A 21,338-nucleotide genomic window follows, 5' to 3' on the forward strand; every position below is an offset into this window, starting at 1 on the left:
TGCACCTTTGTGATTTTTATTTCAACATTAACTAAACAAAATTTGGGTGTCTGGGGAGCAGTGATTTCTGTAGGTAAGGTATACAAAAACTTGCAGGATCTTAGTTCCCTGACTAGGGATTGAACCTCAGCCCTTGGCAGTGAAAGCACTGAGTCCTAACCGCTGAACCTCCAGGGAAGTCCCCAGAATTAATTATTTTAAAACATAGTACAAGGCTGCAGTGATTAAGCCCATGCACTATAGGCATAAGGAGAATCTGGACTTCAGACCCTGGGACCCCTGTTTTCAGGCCTCCAGCCTCAGGTTGAATTATAGTCCCAGATTTCCTGACTTTCCAATTTGCAGATGGCTTCTCAGCCTCCATAGCCTTGCAGGCCAATTCCTGTAATAAATTTCCTCATATATATATATATATATGTATCTCCTATTGGTTGTTTCTCCAAAGAACCCTCATTAATACAGTGGATAAAACTTGGAAACTTGCTAAAGCCAAACACAGAAGGTCACAGATTATATGATTCAATTTATATGAGATATCCAAAATAGGCAAATCCATAAAGATGAGAGATAGATTAGTGATTGCTCAGGAGCTTGGGGTGGGGAGGTGGGCATTGGGGAGTGGCTGCTCTTGGTACAGCTTTTTATTTATTTGTTTATTTTTGGCTGCAGTGGGTCTTCATTGCTGCGCAGGCTTTTCTCTAGTTGTGGCAGTCGGGGGCTGCTCTTCATCGCGGTGCACAGGCTTCTAACTGCGGTGACTTCTCTCGCGGAGCACCGGCGCTCGGGTGCCGCAGCTTCAATAGTTACAGCGCGTGGGCTCGGTAGTTGCAGCTCCCGGGCTCTGCGACACAAGCTCATGTGGCACATGGGTTTAGTTGTTCCTTGGCACTTGGGATCTTCCTGGACCAGGGATCAAACTGGTGTCTCCTGCACTGGCAGGCAGATTCTTTACCACCGTGCCACCAGGGAAGCCCCTAGGACAGGGTTTTTTTAAAGGGATGTGATGAAAATAGTCTAAAACTAGATAGCAGTGATGGTTGTACAACTTTGTGAATATACTAAAAACCACTAAATTGTACACATTAAAAGGGTTCATTTTATGCTCTGTAAACTTTATTTCCCCCAAACCCCACAAAAGCAATATTAAAGGCAATTTTAATTTTTTAAAAAATAATTTTGAGAATCTGTTAGGGGAGCAGTGTATAGTGAAACGTGAAAGCACTGATTCTAAAACCATACAACCCGGGCTGAAGTTCCAAATCCCTGCTTACTAGCTGTGTGATCTAGAGCAAGTTACTTAACCTCTCTCCGACACAGTTTCTTCATCTATATGTAAAGTGTTTAGAACAGTGCCTGACAGGTGGTGAGCACTGTATAAATGTTTGTCGTTTTAACTATATGCCATAAAATGTCCTAGGCAGTAGTGGGAAACAGAAAACAGTGTCAAGAAAACTGTGCTGATTTGTGTCAGTTAAGGGTGGAGTCCAAAGCAGATTGCTTCACTTGGTTTATTGTCTGAACTCTGCTCCATGCTTATTCAGAGAAAAAGCCTGGGTTTATTGGGAAAGGAGGGAGATAACGTGGAATGCCTAAACTGAATCTTCTTACCTGGGTTCTGCAAAAAGGTCCAAAAATACGTTGTGTGCTCAGTCGTGTCTGACTCTTTGCTACCCTATGGACTGTAGCCTGCTAGGTTCCTCTGTCTGTGGAATTTTCTAAGCAAGAATACTGGAGTGGGTTGCCATTTCTTCCTCCAGGGGATCTTCCTGACCCAGGGACTGAACCCAGGTCTCCCACATTGCAGGCAGATTCTTTACTACAGTGCCAACTGGGAAGCTCAAATGGAGGAAACCAGAGCAAGGGATGGTGAACAGTACTTAATTGTTTGTAATTATTTTTGTTGTTCAATTAAATAAATGTTAGGCAAAAATTCTGAGGATTTTCCTCTTCAGTGTAGAACAAACCACATGATTTTTGTTCTCTTGTCCTGTCTTTGTTTTAATCCATTTTTGCTCTTTTTAAAAATGCTAATTTTTATTTATTTATTTGGCTGCATCTGGTTATAGTTGAGGCACGCAGGATTTTTAGTTGTGGTATGTGGGATCAAATGTGGGCCCCCTGCATTGGGAGCTCACAGTCTTAGCCATTGGACCACAAGGGAATTTCCATCTTTTGCTCTTTCATTTCAAAAAGTAAGATCAAGCAAAATAAGATCAAGTAAAGCTCATGACACTGCCACATTTTTATTCGCAGGATGAATCAACAACCCAGGAGCAGGTGTTTCAGACAATACTTGCATCACTTTGCTTTAAACTGCTCTCTGCATCTTTGTGGAGGTACACTTACATTTCCTGATTTTCCTATAGATCTCAATCTATTGACAGCAAATAGAGATTCTAGTAGAAGGACTGGTTTACACAGCCATTTTGAGGGAAAGATGCACAAGTGGCTGCTTAGTTCAGTTCAGTTCAGTCACTCAGTCGTGTCTGACTCTTTGTGACTCCATGAATCACAGCACGCCAGGCCTCCCTGTCCATCACCAACTCCCGGAGTTCACTCAAGCTCATGTCCATCGAGTCAGTGATGCCATCCAGCCATCTCATTCTCTGTCGTCCCCTTCTCCTCCTGCCCTCAATCCCTCCCAGCATCAGAGTCTTTTCCAGTGAGTCAGCTCTTTGCGTGAGGTGGCCAAAGTATTGGAGTTTCAGCTTTAGCATCAGTCCCTCCAATGAACACCCAGGACTGATCTCCTTTAGAATGGACTGGTTGGATCTCCTTGCAGTCCATGGACTCTCAAGAGTCTTCTCCAACACCACAGTTCAAAAGCATCAATTCTTCGGCGATCAACTTTCTTCACAGTCCAACTCTCACATCCATACATGACACTAGAAAAACCACAGCCTTGACTAGGCGGACCTTGGTCTGCTTTTTAATATGCTATCTAGGTGGCTGCAATCAGCATCCACAGTGATTTTGGAGCCCAAAAAAAGAACATCTGACACTGTTTCCACTGTTTCCCCATCTATTTCCCATGAAGAGTGGCTGCTTGGTTGTGTCCAACTCTGCAACTACGAGGACTGTAGCCTGCCAGGCCATTCTGTCCATGGACTCCTCCAGGCAAAAATACTGGAGTGAGTTCCCATTTCCTACGCCAGGGGGTCTTTCTGACCCAGGGATTGAACCTCAGTCTCTTACGGCCCCTGCATTGCCCCAGGCAAATGTTTCAACACCACGTCATCTGAGAAGCCCCAGTGATATAAGAAAGGAGAAAAGGGATGACTAGTTGCAGCAAATTTGGAAAACTCAGCAGTGGCCACAGGACTGGAAAAGGTCAGTTTTCATTCTAATCCCAAAGAATGCTAATGCCAAAGAATGCTCAAACTACCACACAGTTGCACTCATCTCACATGCTAGTAAAGTCATGCTCAAAATTCTCCAAGCCAGACTTCAGCAATAAATGAACCATGAACTTCCAGATGTTCAACCTGGTTTTAGAAAAGGCAGAGGCACCAGAGATCAAATTGCCAACATCTGCTGGATCATGGAAAAAGCAAGAGAGTTACAGAAAAACATCTATTTCTGCTTTATTGACTATGCCAAAACCTTTGACTATATGGATCACAACAAACTGTGGAAAATTCTGAAAGAGATGGGAATACCAGACCACCTGACCTGCCTCTTGAGAAACCTGTATGCAGGTCAGGAAGCAACAGTTAGAACTGGACATGGAACAACAGACTGGTTCCAAATAGGAAAAGGAGTACGTCAAGGTTGTATATTGTCACCTTGCTTATTTAACTTGTATGCAGAGTACATCATGAGGAACGCTGGGCTGGAAGAAGCACAAGCTGGAATCAAGATTGCTGGGAGAAATATCAATAACCTCAGATATGCAGATGATACCACCCTCATGGCAGAAAGTGAAGAGGAACTAAAGAGCCTCTTGATGAAAGTGAAAGAGGAGAGTGAAAAAGTTGGCTTAAAGCTCAACATTCAGAAAACTAAGATCATGGCATCTGGTCCCATCACTTCATGGGAGATAGATGGGAAAACAGTGGAAACAGTGTCAGATTTTACTTTTTTGGGCTCCAAAATCACTGCGGATGCTGATTGCAGCCATAAAATTAAAAGACACTTATTCCTTGGAAGGAAAGTTATGACCAACCTAGATAGCATATTGAAAAGCAGAGACATTACTTTGCCAACCAAGGTCCGTCTAGTCAAGGCTATGGTTTTTCCCGTGGTCATGTGTGGATGTGAGAGTTGGACAGTGAAGAAAGCTGATCACTGAAGAATTGATGCTTTTGAACTGTGGTGTTGGAGAAGACTCCTGAGAGTCCCTTGGACTGCAAGGAGATCCAACCGGTCCATCCTAAAGGAGATCAGTCCTGGGTGTTCATTGGAAGGACTGATGTTGTAGCTGAAACTCCAATACTTTGACCACCTCATGCGAAGAGTTTCATTGGAAAAGACCCTGATGCTGGGAGGGATTGTGGGCAAGATGAGAAGGGGACAACAGAGGATGAGATGGCTGGATGGCATCACCAACTCAATGGACATGAGTTTGGGTAAACTCCAGGAGTTGGTGATGGACAGGGAGGCCTGGCATGCAGCGATTCATGGGGTCGCAAAGTGTCAGACACCACTGAGCAATTGAACTGAACTGACTGAGGACATGATGGGGCAGTGAGCAGAGTGTCTTGAAATTCTCTGGAATATATAGACAAGGCTTAACAGATCCCCAGGTCTTACTATAGAAAAGCTTTACCTGTCGGAAGCCAGGAATCTTCAGAAGAGATGACAGTGAGCATGTGTGTACATGTGTATATATATGTGTACCTGTGTGTATATGTGTATGTATGTGTATATGTCTGTGGATGTGTGTATATGTGTATGCATGTGTGTGTGTGTATGTGTGTTTTGGGAGAGGAATAATTCTATCTTGGGTTTCTGAAATCCTTTTATTCTAAAACTTTAATAGTCCTTTCACATGTTTTATCTCATTTATCAGAATGTCTCTGATTAGGTAGTGCAAGGATGATGATAATCCATGATGTTATAGATTATGAATTAAAACACAGGGAAGTGATAAAATTTGGCCAAAGAGAGAGAGAGCAAGAGAGAGAGGATAATAAACATAGCAGCCAATCTAGAACTTTATTAATTTAGAGCCTGGTGGATTTCCTCTGTATTAAATAAAGGAAGGTGATGAGGGTTTAAGGCAAAGTTCCTCCATGTTGAAATTAACTTTTGGAGCTTTAACAGATCCCAGGAATCGGCTCCCATTCCCAAGACTGTTTCTTAATTCTGACTTAATTGATGCTTCATCTTGGGCTTTGAAACTTTTACAAAATTTCTTTGACCTCACTGGTTTTAAATTTGGGGGTTGGAGTCTAGAAAAAGAAATCTGAAATCTGTTTTATTTACTTTTATTCTAAGTATATGATATTTAAATTTAAAACCATGAAGCAATTTATAAAGGAAAGCAAGAGAGTTGAAAATTTAACATTTATAAAAAGCAGGTACTTCTCAGAAGGAAGGTGAGAAAATTGTAGTAGAACCTTAGGTAATATTTACTGTAAAGATTTTTTTTTAAATATTTGTCTATTTATTTGGCTGTGTCGGGTCTCCCGTGCAGCATGTGAACTTAGCTGTGGCATGTGGATCTAGTTCCCTGACTGCAGATTGAACCCAGACACCCTGGAAGTGCAGAGTCTTAGCCATTGGACCGCCAGGGAAGTCCCTTCTGTAAACCAGGGAAGCCCATATTAAATTTAAATTTCAGGAAGTAATTTTCTTATTCCCTTGATCTATAGACATATAAGTATTCTAATTGTGGTATTATGTCATTAATACTGCCTAGCATGAAAATCTTATCCAAAATGAGAAGTCATTTGTAGATATCATAATTTGAAGAATAGTATTATTGGAGAAGGCAACGGCACCCCACTCCAGTACTCTTGCCTGGAAAATCCCATGGACGGAGGAGCCTGGTGGGCTGCAGTCCATGGGGTCGTGAAGAGTCTGACACGACTGAGCGCCTTCACTTTCACTTTTCACTTTCATGCATTGGAGAAGGAAATGGCAACCCACTCCAGTGTTCTTGCTTGGAGAATCCCAGGGACGGGGGAGCCTGGTAGGCTTCCGTCTATGGGGTCGCACAGAGTTGGACACGACTGAAGCGACTTAGCAGTAGCAGCAGCAGTAATTATTATGGGAATATTTTATTTCTATAATTATTATAGGAATAATTAGTAATAACTATTATTTGTTATGTGCTAGATATTGTTCTAAGTATCATTTAATTCTTACAGTGACTCTTGGAGATAGATAATACTATAAACTCAGTTTAACAGATGAAAAAAATGAGATTAAGAAAGATTAAGTAATTTGCTCAACAGAACACAAATTAATGGCAGAAACGGGTGTACTGGAGTTTCCCTGGTGGCTCAGTGGTAAAGAATACGCCTGCCAATGCAGGAGACAGGGGTTTGATTCCTGGGTTGGGAAGATCCCCTGGAGTATGGACTGGCAACCCATTCCAGTATTCCTGCCTGAGAAATCCCAGGGACAGAGGAGCCTGGTGGGCTACAGTTCATGGAGTTGCAAAGAGTCAGACATGACTGAGCAAATAACCAACAACAATATGGGTATATTGGGTTTCAAAATTCATTGGGCTATACTTCTGAGACTTGTAATAAAAATACTGAAAGGTAACCAAAGCCTAGGGGTATGACTTTTGCGCCTTTATTGTGGAAGATATAAATAACTTCAAGGAAAGACGCATCTGAAAACAAAGCATCTTTCTCATGCATGTAATTTCAGAGTTAGAAGCACAGCTGAGGTGGGGCCACTATGGGGCTGCACTGAGGCTATATTAAGATAACAAGCCAGTAGAATTGTTCACTGCTATTTAATAAAATACACGCCTACATTCTTTCCTCATCCACACCCACATTCGTGAACACACACAGTGGTTCTAAGGTTTTTGCTTACTGAATTTATTTTCCAACTATCCTCCATTTTCCTGCCAAGAAAGGTCTGTCTAGTCAAAGCTATGGTTTTTCCAGTAGTCATGTACGGATGTGAGAGTTGGACTATAAAGAAAGCTGAGCGCCAAAGAATTGATGCTTTTGAACTGTGGTGTTGAAGAAGACTCTTGAGAGTCCCTTGGACTGCAAGGAGATCCAACCCATCAATCCTAAAGGAAATCAGTCCTGAATGTTCATTGGAAGGACTGATGCTGAAGCTGAAACTCCAATACTTTGGCCACCTGATGCAAAGAATTGACTCATTGGAAGACACTGATGCTGGGACAGTTTGAAGGCAAGAGAAGGAGATGACAGAGGAAGAGATGGTTGGATGGCATCACTGACTCAATGGAGATGAGTTTGAGTAAACTCCAGGAGTTGGTGATGGACAGGGAGGCCTGGTGTGCTGCAGACCATGGGGTTGCAAAGAGTCGGACACAACTGAATGACTGAACCGAACTGATCCTCCATTAGCTTCCTTGGTGGCTCAGGCTGTAAAGAATCCACCTGCAATGCAGAAGACCTGGGTTTGATCCCTGAGTTGGGAAGATCCCTGGGTTGGGAAGATCCCCTGGAGAAGGAAAGAGCAATACTAAGGAAGTCATTCAGCACTTTCATCATATGGTGCCTGTGTTAGAGGAAAGGGAATATATCCACATTTATGCCAGTGCTTTGAAGGAAAGCCACACTGTCTTGAGATCATCGTGGTGGGGCAGTAGAAATTAGAGACTGTCAGTTAGAATGTGTTATTTAGGAACACTGAGTTGGAACCTTTGGTCTGAAAAGTAATTATGTCTACCTAATTATATAAAAGTAATTATGTATCCAAAGTAAACACAAATGAATTCTTGCTGGAAGAGGAAGGTGTAACTATTACCTTTTTTTTTTTTAACTTTAGAAGCTTTATTACTTATCTTTTTAGCATCAGTTTTTTTTTTTTTAATTGGAGGCAAATTACTTTACAATACTGGTGGTTTTTGCCATAAAAGTTACTGGAGTATAGTTGCTTTACAATGTGTTATTTTCTGCTGCACAGCAAAGTGAATCAGCTAGAGATGTACATATATCCCTTTTTTTTTTTTTGGATTGTCTTCCCATTTAGGTCACCACAGAGCACTGAGTAGCGTTCCCTGAGCTGTACAATAAGTTAATGTTGGTTGTATATTTCATGCATAGCAGTATATATGTTAGTCTCAATTTCCCGATTCATCCCAGCCCCTTCCCCACCTGGTGTTCGTTTGTTCCCTATGTCCATGTCTCTATTTCTGCTTTGCAGATATGTTCATCTGTACTGTTTTTCTAGATTCCACATATATGCTTTAATAAACAAAGCTGCTTTTCTCTTTCTGACTTCGCTTTGTGTGACAGTCTCTATGTCCATATTCAGTTCAGTTCAGTTCAGTTCAGTCGCTCAGTCGTGTCTGACTCTCCGCGACCCCATGAATCACAGCACGCCAGGCCTCCCTGTCCATCACCAACTCCCGGAGTTCACTCAAACTCACGTCCACAGAGTCAGTGATGCCATCCAGCCATCTCATTCTCTGTCGTCCCCTTCTCCTCCCGCCCCCAACCTTTCCCAGCATCAGAGTCTTTTCCAGTGAGTCAACTCGTCGCATGAGGTGGCCAAAGTATTGGAGTTTCAGCTTTAGCATCAGTCCTTCCAATGAACACCCAGGACTGATCTCCTCTAGAATGGACTGGTTGGATCTCCTTGCATACGTCCATATTAGTCTCTGCAAATGGCACAGTTTGTTCCTTTGAAGAACATTTTTACATTCTCATTAATTCTCACTAGAATCCTCTGAGGTAAGTGCTCATAATAATCTCAGATTAAAGATTAGAAAACCAAGATGTTAGGAGATTGAGATAAATCTATCCTGTGTCCTTGACCTTAGTCCCTGTGTTCCTTTTACTTGCCACAGTTGGATGGAGACGATATATTAACTTTGTTTCCAAAAGTTCCAATTTAGCTCTCTCCCAGGGAGAAAACACAATGCCATCAGCAAGCAATTCGGACTGTGGCCCACTAGGTTCCTCAATCTATGGGATTTCTTAGGCAAGAATACTGGAGTGGGTTGCCATTCCTGTCTCCAGGGAATCCTCCTGACCCAGGGATCAAACTCAAGTCTCCTACATTAGCAGATGGATTCTTTACCATGGAGCCACCGGGGAAGCTCTTCTGATTACTCCATACGAAATTACAGGCAGAGGTAGGGACAGGAATGAAAACTGGTGGGGCTACCATGATGTGGGTCGCAAGATGCAGTTGCAAGTGAGCCTTCAGAATTAGAGAGTTGAGGCGGAGAGACTAGATGTATGGGCTTCTTAGCTGGCTTGCCCCTTTTTTGGTGTCATTTATTTCCTCCTGCGGTCTGTAGTTCTTTACTGCCCCCAGGAGAGAAGCCGGTGTCCTGGTCCCAAAATTAGGATGAGAAGGAATGACAAAATCAGGCAATATGCTCAGTGAATCACCTACAAACACAGAACCAGAAAGTGAAACCTCTGCCTCTGTAATCATAGCACCAGGGTCAGTGCTGACGCTCCCCATCCAAGCATCTCATCCTCTGTCGTCCCCTTCTCCTGCCACCTTCAGTCTTTCCCAGCATCAGGGTCTTTTCCAATGAGTCAGTTCTTTGCATCAGGTGGCCAAAGTATTGGAGTTTCAGCTTCAGCATCAGTCCTTCCGGTGAATATTCAGGACTGATTTCCTTTAGGATGGACTGGTTGGATTTCCTTGCAGAATGAGGCGGTGATGTTTTCCCGCAGGTGCCTTTTTCATCTCGTCAGGCCTTTGTTATTGTTTCCCTGAAATTCCCTTCTGTGTCTAGAGTCCTGAGGAGGACACACCCTGTGTGACACAGCATTTAGGTTACAAGGCAGCTGAGCTGACTCCCTGATTGTGCCTGCCTGGGTCTGGGACTCATTTATTAGAGAATGAGAAACTGTACGTGTGTGTGTTTGTTCCTGCAATCTTTTGCAGACTGCATTTTTTCTGCCCTTTTCTCTGCAGAGGGCTGTGGGCTGGAAAGGCAGGGCAACAAACAGATCTCCTTGATTATGGGGGGAAACTGCCAAAAGATTTAAAATTCTGTGTCAACTGAAAAAGCAAGATATACAACTTGAGAGCTGTGAGTTGTTTTATTGGGGCAAAATGAGGACTGCAGCCCGGTAGGCAGCATCTCAGATAACTCTGAGAGACTGCTTCAAAGCGGCAGTGGGGGAAAGTAAATATATAAGGTTTTGATGAAGGGGGAGTTCAATACCATGAAGCACTCATTTTACAAAAGATTTTTTGTTAGTCATGAGGATCTGATGTCACCGTGAAGGGATTTAGTGCTTCTCTAGATATGAGGAGATGCAAGGATTGAGATCATAAAATCTGTTCCAACTATCTAAAGACCTGTCCCACCAGAATCCCTGGAGCACAGAGTGCCTCACTCCATCCTGCACTCCCTCAGGGGTTGTTGAAGGTCAACAGCTATAACAGCATGGGGTTCAATCTCCGTAGAGGCAGATGGCAAATGCCTTTCTTGTTCAGTCATTGGTAGTGCTCTGGTAAGTGCCAACTTGTAGTTGACACCCGGAAGCCCCTTTTTTAAAAGGAAAAACCAAGCAGGGTGAACAGCTAAGTGGGGACCGGTCCTTGGAAATGCAGTTTGACTGATAGCGGTGGAAGCCAGGCGTGTGAAACAAGCCCGCAGCAGCAGGTATGGGCGTCTTCGGTGTGTCCGTCAGGTAGGAGAAAGTGAACACGGATGGGTCAGAGGCAGCTCTGTGCTGAGAGCAGGTGGTGGTAGTGTGTTCTTGGCTTTTCTTTCTTATCAGTAACCCTTATTCTGTGCTTGGAGTGCAACGTTAAAGAATCTGCCTGCAGTGCAGAAAATGCTTGTTCAACCCATGGTTGGGGAAGATCCCCTGGAGAAGGCAACCCACTCCAGTATTCTTGCCTGGAGAATCCCATGGACAGAGGAGCCTGGCGGACTCAACCATGGGGTTGAAAAGAGCAAGGCACAATTTAGCATCCGAACAACAGTAATCCCAGGAAGAGAAAATAGACAGCATATATTTTAAGATATATTATTTTTGGAGTTTTGAGGTTTGCATGTAGTAGATGGAGGGTTATGAAATCAGGAATGTCATAAGTAAAATGATAATTATAATAAAAACCTCTTGAATTTATATAACACTTGAAAGAACATAAAATGTGTTCATGTCAGTAATGGTATTTAAAATCTGATGCCATTTGATTTCCCTAGGTGTTCCGGGGCTCCCTATCTTGGATTCCATTTCTTCCCCTATGGAGCTAGGTTTTCAGGAGGAGCCAAGATAAAGTTTAGAACTTCCTATCTCTGCTGTATATCACATGTATTTCAGGAATTCCCAAAGAGGTGAAAATTCCTGACATGTAAAGGAAGCAAGAAAAGCTGATAATGCTCTGTTTTACTGTCAAACGAATTTGTTTGAATGTGGTCAGGACTTTCAGGCAGGATGACAGAGCCTCTTTTTTTTATGGTTCAAAGGGCATTTCAAGCCCCAGGTCTCTAGGAAGGTGGAGGAGGGAGGAGATCAGAAGAATCACAATCCTTCCTATCTGAGAAGAACGGGAGGGTGAACTGTGTGCTGGTAACTCCTCTGCTCTCCACCTCATCTCCACCAGGAGATATCACTGGGCAGAGGGGCAGGTTATCTGTGCAAGTTTCTGGGTTTTAAAAGAGCTGCTACTCAGTGAATGCTTCTGTCCATTCCTCCTCTCTGAAGCACGCATCAGGAAAGTGATGGAGCATGAGGTGCTCTGATACCTGGCAGGGCGTCTTGAATGATATGTGTGCTCTGTCCCCTGGGGGTTCTGGTCCTTTCCTGACTCCCCACCCCAAACCCTCCGAGGCTCACAGTGGAAGTCTGAATTCAGGTCCTTTCCCCCAAAACGGAAGATAGAAATAGGCTTGGGCTCAGATCCAGGAAAATGAACAAACAAAGCAGGTGATCCCGGATTCCACCATTTGGTGAGTACTGGAAGCAAATTTGGGCTTCCCTGGTGACTCAGATGGCAAAGAATCTGCCTGCAATGCAAGAGACTAGGGTTTGATCCCTGGGTTGGGAAGATCCCCTAGAGAAGGGAATGGCAACCCACTCCAGTACTATTGCTTGGACCGAGGAAGCAAATTCTGATTTATACTTATTTTCCGAATGCATTCTGAAGACAGACATGCTCCTAGGTAACAGGGAAGAACACAGAGGCAGATTCTGCTCACACGTTCTTTCTAATTTATGGTGTATTTGTTGGTGAAATCTAGTTTCAGCATTGTGGTTTTCATGATTGCTTTGGATTCTGACATAACCCCTTCATGACACTATGTGTCCTGTCCATTTGAGTGACAAGGATATACTTGTAATGAAGAAGCTTAAAGAACACTGGGTTTGTAGTTAAAGGGCTGGGACCCGGGGAATTCCCTGGTGTTCCAGTGGTTAGGACTCTGCACTTTCACTGCTGAAGGGGTGCGGGTTCCATCATTGATCTGGGAACTAAGATCCCGAAAGCAGCATGGCCAAAAGGAAAAAAAAGTACATATGAAACCTTTCTTGGAAGTTTACTTACTTGCTCTTTTTTTTGTTTTAAACCCAGGCTAATTCAGAACTTAATCTCTTTGAACCTCAGTTTCCTCCTAGTGTGAAAGTGCCTAATGCACTTTGACTTCATCAGTGTGCTTATTGGTCTTGAAAACAGGAAGGACTGCTCAGTTAAAGTAAGCAGTAAGATAAAGTAACTCTGGATCCTTTAGATTTGAGCAGTTCTCTTCTGTCTTGATTTCAACTTAACATGGTCACTCTGTTTATTAAGTGGATTATTTTTGGCTAGACAGCTTGGGGCGAGGGTGATACAGAAGAGACGGGAAGGCTGGACGACTGAACCAGAAGGCAGATGGTCCCCATCTCAGGGTGTCATCTCCATATATTTTATCTTCCTCACTTTGAATCCTTTTGTCTTCTGCCCCTTGCCTTCACAGGTGGCACTATTGATCAAGAATTCACCTGCCAGTGCAGGAGACAAAAGAGATTGAGTTCTATCTCTGGGTTGGGAAGATCGCCTGGAGGAGGGCGTGGCAACCCACTCCAGTATTCTTGCCAAGGAAATCCCATGGATAGAGGAGCCGGGTGGGCTAGAGTCCATAGGCTCACAAAGAGTCTGACACAACTGAAGTGACTAAGCCTGCACACACATCTTCTGCCCCATAGCCCACAGCTGTTAATAACACCCTTAACCCAATGCGGTCACTTGTCTGTGTGGCCACAGGTCACTTGTCTGTATGGAAAGAATGTAATTGGCAGATCCACTTGTGTTGAAATGCGGATGGTAAGCTTGAGAGTGAGGCTGGCATAACAGATTTAACCCCTGTGAGATGGGACCAGGTGTCATACAGTCTGTTAAGGAATTTCTCACAACATGTAGACAGACAAGTATAGGAGCATGTGTCGAATTTTTAGAGTTCTATTTGTAGATGTATTTTGGTAGGAAGAGTTTCTTCTGGACATTCATGAGTGAATTGATGATTGCATCTTGACATTGCTGTGCTAACTGAACAGAATTGTCACCAGTGAGAGTTGTGTTATTGTTGCAAATAAACAGTCTTTGTGTATAATAGAACAGATGCTCATTGTGTGAGTTGGGAGAATTAATGTGAATGCTTAGTTCAATACCAGTTGTGATTATTAACTTTTATGGTCTCTAGACTGTAGTCTTGCAAACATTTAGGATGGATTTCACTTCCCATTTTACTCTCATTCTCTTATTTGTATCTCCTTCTCCATAGCTCTAGTCCTCCCTTTAGAGGAGGGAAAGTTTTCCCCTTCAAGGGGGAGAATTTTTTTTTTTTAGGCCATTTCACACAGCATATGGGATCTCAGTTCCCAGACCAGGGATCAAACTGGTGTCCTCTGCGTTAGAAGGTAGATATTTTAAAAAATAATTTAACTGATTTGTTTATTTTTGACTGTGTTGGGTCTTTGTGCTATGCAGGCTTTTCTCTAGTTGCAGCAAGTAAGGGCTACTCCTTAGTTGTGGTGTGTGGGCTTCTTTCTCATTGTGGTGGCTTCTCTTGTTGCAGAGCACAGGCTCTAGATGTGCCGGCTCAGTAGTTGCAGCTCCCTGGCTGTAGAGGACAGGCTCCATAGTGTGCACAGGCTTAGTTGCTCAGAGGCCGATAGGATCAAACCAGTGTCTCCTGCATTGGCAGGCAGGTTTGTTATCACTGAGCCAGGAGGGTCGCTCCCTCCCTGCCTCCCCATCCCCAAGGTGGAAGGTGGATTCTTAACCACTGGACCCCCGGGGAAGTTCCAAACTACACTTTTTAATATGCTAATAGAATGTCAGAAGTAAATGAAAAGAGAAAAAACAAGGAAGGATAACCACAAATGCAGTAATGTTGTTTTGATTAGAGTCCTGCCTGGGGGATTTGGCACCATAGGTATGTGTAAACTGTAGGCAGGCTATGTACATATTTTCCAATCACCAAATACAGTTATCAGAATTAACAGTTTCACAGCCTCACTGGACCCTTGATTCCAATGTCCTGCATTTAGCAATACATGGCACTGAAGAGAGAACTTGAAATCTTCCAGCTCTTTATTCATTGTCTGAATTACTTTGTATCAAAATGAAGTTAGGGATTTCCCTGGTGGCCCAGTGGCTAAGACTCAGCATTCCCAATGCAGGGGGTCCAGGTTCGATCCCCGGTCAGGGAACTAGATCCCACATGCCACAACCAAGACCTGGAGCAGCCAGATAAATAAATAAATAAATAAATGTTAAAAATGAAATTAACTGTTTTGTTTAGAAAAGAAATGAGAAACAGTCAAAGAAAACTAGACCAGCTTAACCTACTACAGTATTTGTGCCTGGAGAATTCCATGGACAGTGGAGGGTGGTGGGCCACAGTCCATGGGGTCACAGTCAGACAGGACTGAGCGGCTAACACTCTCACTTTCAAGGACTGTAGGGGAGGTAGAGTTTTCCCCCATAAACCACTGACCACTGTGCTGTCAATATTTACTAGAGCCCTGGAGCTGGAGTAGTGGATGGGAGGGGAAACTTTAAAAATAATCTGAGAGGCAATGGCATGAAAACATAAGGCATATAGGAGTGTTTTATATCCCTAAGGATTTTACAGTCCGATTAAGAGATGAAGCAGTAGCCAAAATATTTTTCTTTTTAACATAGTGAGATATAGTTGAAAGAGACAGAGTTTTGTCACAGATTTAGAACATTCTTCTAATAGTCAGGTGGGTTAGAATTGGACCCATTGGAAGGGTCATCCCAGGAGGTTTTGGCATCCAGCTGTACCTCTTCTTAGCTTGACGCAGAATGGGCAAGTGGTCAGGTGATCATTGAATATTGTTTAGTTGCTAAGGTGTGTCTCACTCTTTGTGGCCCCATGGACTGTAGCCCACCAGGCTCCTCTGTCCATGGGATTCTCCAGGCAAGAATACTGGAACGTGTTGCCATTTCTTTCTTCAGGGGATTTTCCCAACCCTGGGATCGAACCTGCATCTCTTGCACTGGCAAGCAGATTCTTTACCACTGAATCACCAGGGAATTTATATATTAGTATTTGGAGAGAATTTCAGAGACAAAAATGATGTAGAGAGAAATATTATTGTTACAAGTGAATATAAGAATTTTGTGATCAGAGTGCTTTGGTAGGCTCAGTGTGGTAAGGTTTCCTGTAGACTTTCATGGATATATGAGTATACCAGGTGTGCATTCCTTAAAAATTATATACATTTATTTGGTATATTATAGATTTCTCTGGCCAAAGTGTAATCATTGGAAAGACCTTATTGTACAAACGTCTGGAAAGCAATTTATTTATTCATTTAAAAAATATTTGTTTGTTTATTTGGCTTCACCAGGTCTTCACCAACTTCATCAAGTCTTTACCAACTTCACCAAGTTGTGGCACATGGAACCTTTAATTGTGGCAAGCAAACTTAGTTGTGGCATATGGGATCTAGCTCTCTGACCAGGGAACGAACCTGCACCCACTGCATTGGAAGGTGAAGTCTTAAGTCCCTTTTGGTAGGAATTTAGAGGTGTGATTCTTTGTATACCCTCTCTAGTCCCACCAATTCATGACAGCCTAAGAAATTTACACCAACTCAAGACAGTCAAAAAAAAGTAACTGGTTTCTAACACTGAGAGCCACAAAAAGTGGTGCTCTGCAGTCTGTGTAATTAGATATGAGAAAGATCAGTAGTGGCTTCTATTATCTTATATATGGCATGTCTGGCCAGCCTCTAGGAAGCATGTATTGTCCAACCTGTTCTAGAAGTGATTTTCTCAGAGACAGAACATTTAGTGGTGTCTCCCAATCATACACGTTCTAATTATCCTCTCAAGGCCACGGAACTTTAGCAAATGAGAACAATAGCAAATGAGACTGGTACCCTGAAAATTCCAAAATATCACTGAAGGGAATGAAGCAAGCACGGAAAAAATGGAAAGACATCCCATAGGAAGTATTAATATTAATATTTAATATTGTTAAGATGACAGTCCTCCCAAGGTGATAGATACAGCCAATGTAGTCTCTGCCAAAATTCCAGATGGCTTTTTTTTAGGGATGGTCAGGCTGATTCTAAAATTCATTTAAAAAGGAACACAAGGGATTGAAAGTATCCAAAATAATCTTCAAAAAGAGAACAAAGCTGTAGGACTCAATTAATAATTTGAATTTTTTTGAGGGGGGCCACACTGAGCAACTTATAGGATCTTAGTTCCCCAACTAGGGATTGAATCGAGACCCTTGGCAGTGAAAATGCTGAGTCCTAACTACTGGACCACCAGGGAATCCTCCCAACTAAATTATTTCTAAGCATACTACAAAGCTTCAGTGATTAAGACCATGTGATGTTGGCATAAGGAGAATCTGAAGTTCAGACCCTGTAACCCTTGTTTTCTGGCCTCCAGCCTCAGGTTGAATTAAGGTCTCAGATTTCCTGGTTTTCAACGTGCAGGTGGCAGATTGTAGGACTTCTCAGCCTCCATAGCCTTGTGAGCCAATTCCTATTTTAATTTCCTTTAATATCTGTACATATATATCTTTCTCTATATATCCTATTGGAGTTCCATGATGACTCAGTGGTAAAGTATCTGTCTGCTAATGAAGGAGATGTAGATTCAATCCCTGGGTCAGGATGATCCTCTGGAGAAGGAAATGGCAACCCACTCCAGTATTCTTGCCTGGGAAAAATCTCATGGACAGAGGAGCCTGGCAGGCTACAGTCCATGGGGTCCCAGAGAGTGAATATAGGTTTTTCTCCTTGCTCCAGTGTTCAATTTCATCGAATTGCTACCTGTTATTAAGCCTTGTCTTTAAATTCTGTGCTGTGTGTGCTGGACTAAGTCAGTCATTGTATTCAACTCCTTGCGACCTCATCGACTCATAGCCTGCTAGGCTCCTCTGTCCATGGGATTTTCCAGGCAAGAATACTGGAGTGGGTTACCATGCCCTTCTCCAGGGGATCTTCCTGACCCAGAGATGGATCCCACGTCTCTTGCATCTGTCTCCTGCATTGGCAGGTTGATTCTTTACCACTAGTGCCACCTGGGAAGCCCTTAAACTGTCTAAAGTGAAAGTGAAGTCGCTCAGTCGTGTCTGACTCTTTGTGACCCCGTGGACTGTAGCCCACCAGGCTCCTTTGTCCATGGGATTCTCCTGGCAAGAATACTGGAGTGGGTTGCTATTTCCTTCTCCAGGGGATCTTCCTGCCCCAGGGATCGAACCCAGGTCTCCCACATTGCAGGAAGATGCTTTAACCTCTGAGACATCAGAGACGCCCACAAAGGGTTGATCAAATAAAACTGATGGTGAGAACCTTGCTCTGGAAATGAAATAAAAAGTCACGTTGCAGCCAAAGGTGGATGCTCTGTATAAGTGTGACGTCTAAGTGAAAGGGTATGAGCATGGACTTGGGTCTTTGGACATAGGTGTGCGTGGCTATGTGTTGTCATTGGGGGTTTCCACCCTGAGCAACTCTACGTGGGGACACATACGCAGGACTTTATGTTTTGTGCTCAAGTATGTGTCAGCGGGTGTGTAGTTTGGTTTCTGGGCAGAGCTCACGAGCTGGAGCTGGCAGTCACCTGCCCCTTTCTTTCTCCTGTGTGTGGTAAGAAAGGTGCTCACAGAACTGACTTCCCAGAGTCAAACTCGTTTAACGGCTGCTCCCTGAATAAAAATAATTACCTCTGATAATGCACCGAAAAGGAAGTAAGTGAAAAGGAAAATAAGAATCAGAATGATGTTTTCAAATTATGTTTGATTGTCCTGGCTGAGCTAACATTTTATTTTTAGGACCTTGTTCTCTCCACGCTCTCAAGGCTTGCTACAGTGTTTTTCCCTTTCATGTGGTCTTGTGGAATTGTGGGAACTCTCACCTTGCCTTTTTGCCTCGTAAACTAGATCAGAGGGACTTTGCTATCTTACAATTCATTAACTTCATAGATCCCTCGCTATGTGCAAACCCACAGATAAGACTTTCCTTTTCTCTCTGGGATATACCTTCTGGCTACTCCTCTGTTGACTTAGGCTTCTGTCAACCAGTCACACACCTGTCTATCTTCTGAGTTGTAAGGAAATTGTTTAATTTTCATTTCCTCAGGCAAACTCATGGAGCTCCAGGAAGAGTGAAAAGAAGATTCAACTGGCTGGGAGGTTTCTTTGCATATGTGTTTCCAGAACTGAGACACTCTGCCTCAATAAGGTATTAGTGGTTATTAGTATCAACAATAGGGCTTGCTAGGTGGCACTAGAGGTAAAGAACCCACCTGCCAATGCAGGAGATGTAAGAGAAGTGGGTTTGATCCCTGGGTTGGGAAGATCCCCTGGAGGAGGGCATGGCAACCCATTCCAGTATTCTTGCCTGGAGAATCCTATGGACAGAAGAGAGCCTGCAGGGCTTCAGCCCATAGGGTGGCACAGAGTCAGACACTACTGAAGTGAATTAGCACACACACGGCTTCCCTGGTGGCTCAGAGGTTAAAGCGTCTGCCTCCAATGTGGAAGACCCGGGTTCGATCCCTGGGTCGGGAAGATCCCCTGGGGAAGGAAACGGTAACCCACTCCAGTATTCTTGCCTGGAGAATCCCATGGACGGAGAAGCCTGGTAGGTTACAGTCCACGGGGTCGCACAGAGTCGGACACGACTGAGCGACGGAACAGAACGAAACGGAATCTGTATCAATACTAAAGCAAGACATGTAATGTAACAGAAGGGAGCATAAAACGACTAATGCCTTACTGTACGATATAGTGTAATATCATATAAGCTACAATTCTGATTTGCTAAAGTTTACCTTGCGATTAAATCTTTGCAGAACTAGATCACCTGTTTAGAGTTAACCTAGGCAGTGGGAAATCACCATATTTGTTTTAGACCAATCAGAATTAAAGAAGTTGGCTTTGCTGGCCACAGAATCAGGTTAACCAAGGGCAAACTTAAGTTTTTACATATATGGAAGAGTGGTAACCACCAGTTCTCTTCAGAAAGAAAGAATTGAGTTTTTGGAAGTATGTGCTGATTATATGGAATTATATCTGGAGGAGGGCATGGCAACCCACTCCAGTATTCTTGCCTGGAGAATCTTCATGAACAAAGGAGCCTGGCAGGCTATAGTCCATGGGGTCACAAAGAGTTGGACACAACTAAGTGACTAAACACAGCATATGCTGATTCTGTAGAGTATAACCATATAAATAATCTCTGGCAAGGTTAACAAGAAACTGGTAACTATAGTCTACTTGAAGGGGAATTTGGAACTGGATAGATGGAGAAGGATGGGGTAGGAAAAAGATTTTCATGGTATACCATTCTGTAGTTTTATTTTTGAATCATATGACTATTTTTCCTTTTTGTTTCAAAAAAAAAAAAAAAGAGAGAGAGAGAGAAGAGTGCTTAGCACTACACTTTCTTTAACCCATACACTGGTGAGAATGTGTGTGTGTGTCTATCTTTATATGAAGAACAGAGGAAGCTTTGAGAGCTGCAAAATAAATAGTTTTATTCATAGCTGCTGTCTGCTCATTAGTAGTGAGAATGCAGTGGAGGGGTATGTCAGAGAAGGAAAGCAAATGTATAACTCATCTCTCTTGAAATCCACCAACTATTTGTTCATGGTCTGAATTAGGTTTATATAAAAATGAAATTCGGAGAAGGCAATGGCAAGCCACTCCAGTACTATTGCCTAGAAAATCCCATGGATGGAGGAGCCTGGTAGGCTGCAGTCCTTGGGGTCGCTAAGGGTCGGACACGACTGAGCGACTTCACTTTCACTTTTCACTTTCCACTTTTACACATTGGAGAAGGAAATGGCAACCCACTCCAGTGTTCTTGCCTGAAGAATCCCAGGGACGGGGGAGCCTGGTGGGCTTCCGTCTATGGGGTCACACAGAGTCGGACACGACTGACGTGACTTAGCAGCAGCAGCAGCAGCAAAAATGAAATTAAGTGTTTTGTTTAAAAAATTAGGAGATACAGAGATAAAGAAAATTAGACCTGCCTGGAGAATCCCACGGACAGAGGAGCCTGGTAGGCTGTCGTCTATGGGGTCGCACAGAGTCAGACACGACTGAAGTGATTTAGCAGCAGCAGCAAGGACTGCTAGGGAGATAAATCTTGGCCACATCTGTTCCCAGGGACCACAGTTTTACATCATTTGTGAACTTGACCATCACAGCAGGAGTCTAGGGCAAGAGGGGAGACTTTAAAATAATTTGAGAAAGGATCAGACCAGAGCAGGCCTGGATTAGCTGTATAAAAGGAAAACGGCAGGAAGAAACAATTTCTTCCCATTTGAATATCAGATAGATCGATAGGGATGAATTGGTGGCTCAGAGAGTTCCGGGTAGACAGATACTTAATAACCAGTGATCTGGAGAGGTGTTTTAAAGTTCTGTCTGTGCTCCCTTTTATTTTTGTCAAAACAACTCAGTCCTTGGGAATCATTCTCAGTGGTGCTCTGTGCATCTTCAAGGGGTCAAGCGCTGGAGTGGACCATTGCGTCGTGATGGGAAATGAGAGGGGCATGATGCGGATGCTGTTGGAATGCAGTCTCAGTGACAAGTTGTGTAGTAAGTACAGGTGATACAGAGATCCGTCCTCTGATTTTTGATGGAGATTAAGATCTGAAGAGGGCTTCAGAACAGGGCTTCCCAGGTGGCGCTGGAGGCAAACAATCCACCTGCCAAGGCGGGAGACAGAAGAGACACGGGTTTGATCCCCGGGTTGGGAAGATTCCCTCGAGAAGGGCAT

General features: G+C 43.4%; 1 protein-coding gene across 6 annotated transcripts in view; it reads left to right on the top strand.

The window, feature by feature from the left end:
- The window catches only part of STYK1 (STY kinase 1), a 53,104-nt gene that overhangs the window by 13,206 nt on the left and 18,560 nt on the right, over positions 1-21,338 (top strand). Inside the window, exons 2-3 of one of the 6 annotated variants that reach the window (XM_055396794.2) lie at positions 18,690-18,791; positions 21,009-21,157. In XM_055396794.2, the coding sequence (XP_055252769.2) occupies positions 21,094-21,157 (64 nt within the window). In that variant the 5' untranslated portion in view covers positions 18,690-18,791; positions 21,009-21,093. Of the gene's footprint in view, positions 1-15,938; positions 16,083-18,689; positions 18,792-20,479; positions 21,158-21,338 lie in introns of those variants that run through there. The other 5 variants (XM_088837322.1, XM_055396800.2, XM_055396799.2 and 2 more) reach the window with 5 other exon arrangements.

This window comes from Moschus berezovskii, chromosome 6 (assembly GCF_049115385.1).
Source record: "Moschus berezovskii isolate FMDL1 chromosome 6, NW_MosBer_1.0, whole genome shotgun sequence".
Taxonomy (NCBI): Eukaryota; Metazoa; Chordata; class Mammalia; order Artiodactyla; family Moschidae; genus Moschus; species Moschus berezovskii.